General features: G+C 33.7%; 1 protein-coding gene across 1 annotated transcript in view; it reads left to right on the top strand.

The window, feature by feature from the left end:
* LOC110441111 (outer dynein arm protein 1-like) overlaps positions 1-3,138 on the top strand; it is a gene marked incomplete at its 3' end in the record, with an annotated part of 13,950 nt that overhangs the window by 1,441 nt on the left and 9,371 nt on the right. The window contains exons 2-3 of the mRNA XM_021484212.1: positions 1,219-1,270; positions 1,656-1,816. Of these exons, the coding sequence (XP_021339887.1) occupies positions 1,659-1,816 (158 nt within the window). The remainder of the gene's footprint in view (positions 1-1,218; positions 1,271-1,655; positions 1,817-3,138) is intronic.

Genomic DNA, 3,138 nt, shown 5'->3' with positions numbered 1-3,138 from the left:
CAAACATACCCTACCCACACAAACATACCCTACCCACACAAACATACCCTACCCACACAAACATACCCCCTCCCAACCCACACAAACATACCCTACCCACACAAACATACCCCCTCCCAACCCACACAAACATACCCTACCCACACAAACATACCCCCTCCCAACCCACACAAACATACCCTACCCACACAAACATACCCCCTCCCAACCCACACAAACATACCCTACCCACACAAACATACCCCCTCCCAACCCACACAAACATACCCTACCCACACAAACATACCCCCTCCCAACCCACACAAACATACCCCCTCCCAACCCACACAAACATGACTCCCTGGTCATGATCACTCCCCTGTTTTTTCTAACGATGTTTTCATATTGTGACTTAATTTCGGAAATGAAATTTCACTGCCATTAGTTAGTAAGACAAAGAACAAAACGATATGAAAAGTTATCAATATGATATCAATTTTACGACGCTGTTCTGTGTCTTTCAAAATAATGGCAGTGCAATTTTATTATAATTGTATCTTGAAAACCTGTCAACAAAAATGTATGAAAAGATTCTCCGATTATGTTGTAGAAACGTACCTTGTATAAGCCTATGTGAAAACGTCACGCTACCACAACTGGTACAATTTTGACAGTTTTTCAGTGATATTAAAAAATTCAGATCTTGTATCTCGAACGTGTCTTGATCCTTGACAAAGTCTACCCATGGTGGTTCATTTTCAGAAAAAGTTTTGATTCAAAGTCATTTGTTTTTTGCAAATAAAACGCTAAACTCGCAGTGAGATTACGTCAGTTTTTCGGCCATGGCTAGTACCCAAATTGGTACAAAATACCACAGGCTGTGAAACTTGTTTTTATTTCTACTACAATTTGGTAGTTGATGTGTCGATTGCAACAAAATATGTTGCTTTATAAAAATTCGATTTTGTATTTTCTGGTTATGAGGACCAGAAATCAACATCAAAACATGCTTATAATTAATCCCTTCAATATTTTCCAAAATGTCGTCAACGTACGGACGTCCTTTTAAGGCCTTTTACTTGTTTTCTTATATGTTTTCTTTGAAGTCATGGTGTTATCTTAGAACGTTCTTGAACACAAAATTATTCGGTTGAAATGTTGATAAATATCTCTTTTGTTATACTGTCAGAGGATAATGCTAGTTTCTAATTTTATTCGAACCATTTTCTGACCGTGTAGCGTACCAAATGTGGGAGCGTGACGTTACCAACAGAAACAATCCAATAAAAAGGTAAAAAGTCATGAAATTTAGAATTTGGGAATTGGGAAAAGCACAAATACTTTCGGCACGATGTCGTAACCGATTTTCCTTCTGGTCATATTCTCATTGTTTTCATCGGCAGATTTGTAAGATGAGTTTTACCACTGCCGTTTCCAAATTTTTTTAATCGATTTAAAAGAAATGAAAAAAAAAGATATTTGAGATAATTATGAAACAAGTTTTCTATTAGTATTTGTATATTGGTTTCAGGATGTCATGATAGGCCCTGGAAAATGATATAAAGGACAATGCATGAAATATAGAGTAAATATAGCAAATAGCAAATTGCGGGCTACATGTCCACATGTTTCTGGGTGCGCCACCATGTTTGTGATAGGCGTAACGTTGATTTTAGGAGATGAGGAAGGGTACAGTACAAACCGAATCCAACGAGGAGTTGGGGGAGGAAGCTGCGCAGGCTCTAGAGCTGGCTAAGCTACAGAGACAGCTCCGCGTGATGGAGGGGGACCGACGAGCCTACGCCGAGGAGTCCAACAATGTACTACGCAAGAAAATGTGGGTATCTCCAGCTCGTCATGGTCGATTCGTCTCAAGAAAAATGTTTTTTATTCCAGCTTATTGTGCATAGATTATTCAGTGTTATAAAACTAGATTGTATACAATATATTGGAGAAAGCCAAATCGCCTTAAGATGAAGAATGCTGTTTCCTAGACCATTGTGTCGTCTTAAAAATTATAGATAGGTTTTCCATCTTATAGCTAAAAGTTCTGCATCTTAGACAAATGGTCTGCCTTATACATAAATGTTATGCCGTAAAGATACATTTTCTGTCTTATAAGTAAATGGTCTACCTTATAGATAAATGTTCTGCCTTATAGATAAATGTTATGCCGTATAGATACATCTTCTACCTTATAGATAAATATTCTACCTTATAGATAAATGTTCTACCTTATAGATAAATGTTCTACCTTATAAATAAATGGTCTACCTTATAGATAAATGTTCTACTTTATAGATAAATGTTCTGCCTTATAAATAAATGTTCTGCCTTATAAATAAATGTTCTGTCTTATACATAAATGTTCTACCTTATAGATAAATGTTCTACCTGATAGATAAATATTCTACCTTATAGATAAATATTTTTATAGATAAATGTTCTGCCTTATAGATAAATGTTCTTATAGATAAATGTTCTACCTTATAGATAAATGTTCTGCCTTGTACATAAATATTCTACCTTATAGATAAATGTTCTTATAGATAAATGTTCTACCTTATGAAGAAATATTCTACCTTATAGATAACTGTTCTGCCTGATAGATAAATGTTCTGCCTTGTACATAAATATTCTACCTTATAAATAAATATTCTACCTTATAGATAAATATTTTTATAGATAAATGTTCTGTCTTATAAATAAATGTTCTACCTTATAGATAAATGTTCTACCTTATAGATAAATGTTCTGCCTTGTACATAAATATTCTACCTTATAGATAAATGTTCTTATAGATAAATGTTCTACCTTATGAAGAAATATTCTACCTTATAGATAACTGTTCTGCCTGATAGATAAATGTTCTGCCTTGTACATAAATATTCTACCTTATAAATAAATATTCTACCTTATAGATAAATATTTTTATAGATAAATGTTCTGTCTTATAAATAAATGTTCTACCTTATAGATAAATGTTCTACCTTATAGATAAATGTTCTGCCTTGTACATAAATATTCTACCTTATAGATAAATGTTCTTATAGATAAATGTTCTACCTTATGAAGAAATATTCTACCTTATAGATAAATGTTCTGCCTGATAGATAAATGTTCTGCCTTGTACATAAATATTCTACCTTATAAATAAAT

Source organism: Mizuhopecten yessoensis, unplaced genomic scaffold (genome assembly GCF_002113885.1).
Source record: "Mizuhopecten yessoensis strain PY_sf001 unplaced genomic scaffold, ASM211388v2 scaffold715509, whole genome shotgun sequence".
Lineage (NCBI taxonomy): Eukaryota > Metazoa > Mollusca > Bivalvia > Pectinida > Pectinidae > Mizuhopecten > Mizuhopecten yessoensis.
Note: the sequence above shows the minus strand (reverse complement) of the source record. Positions and strands in the feature narration are given on the sequence as shown.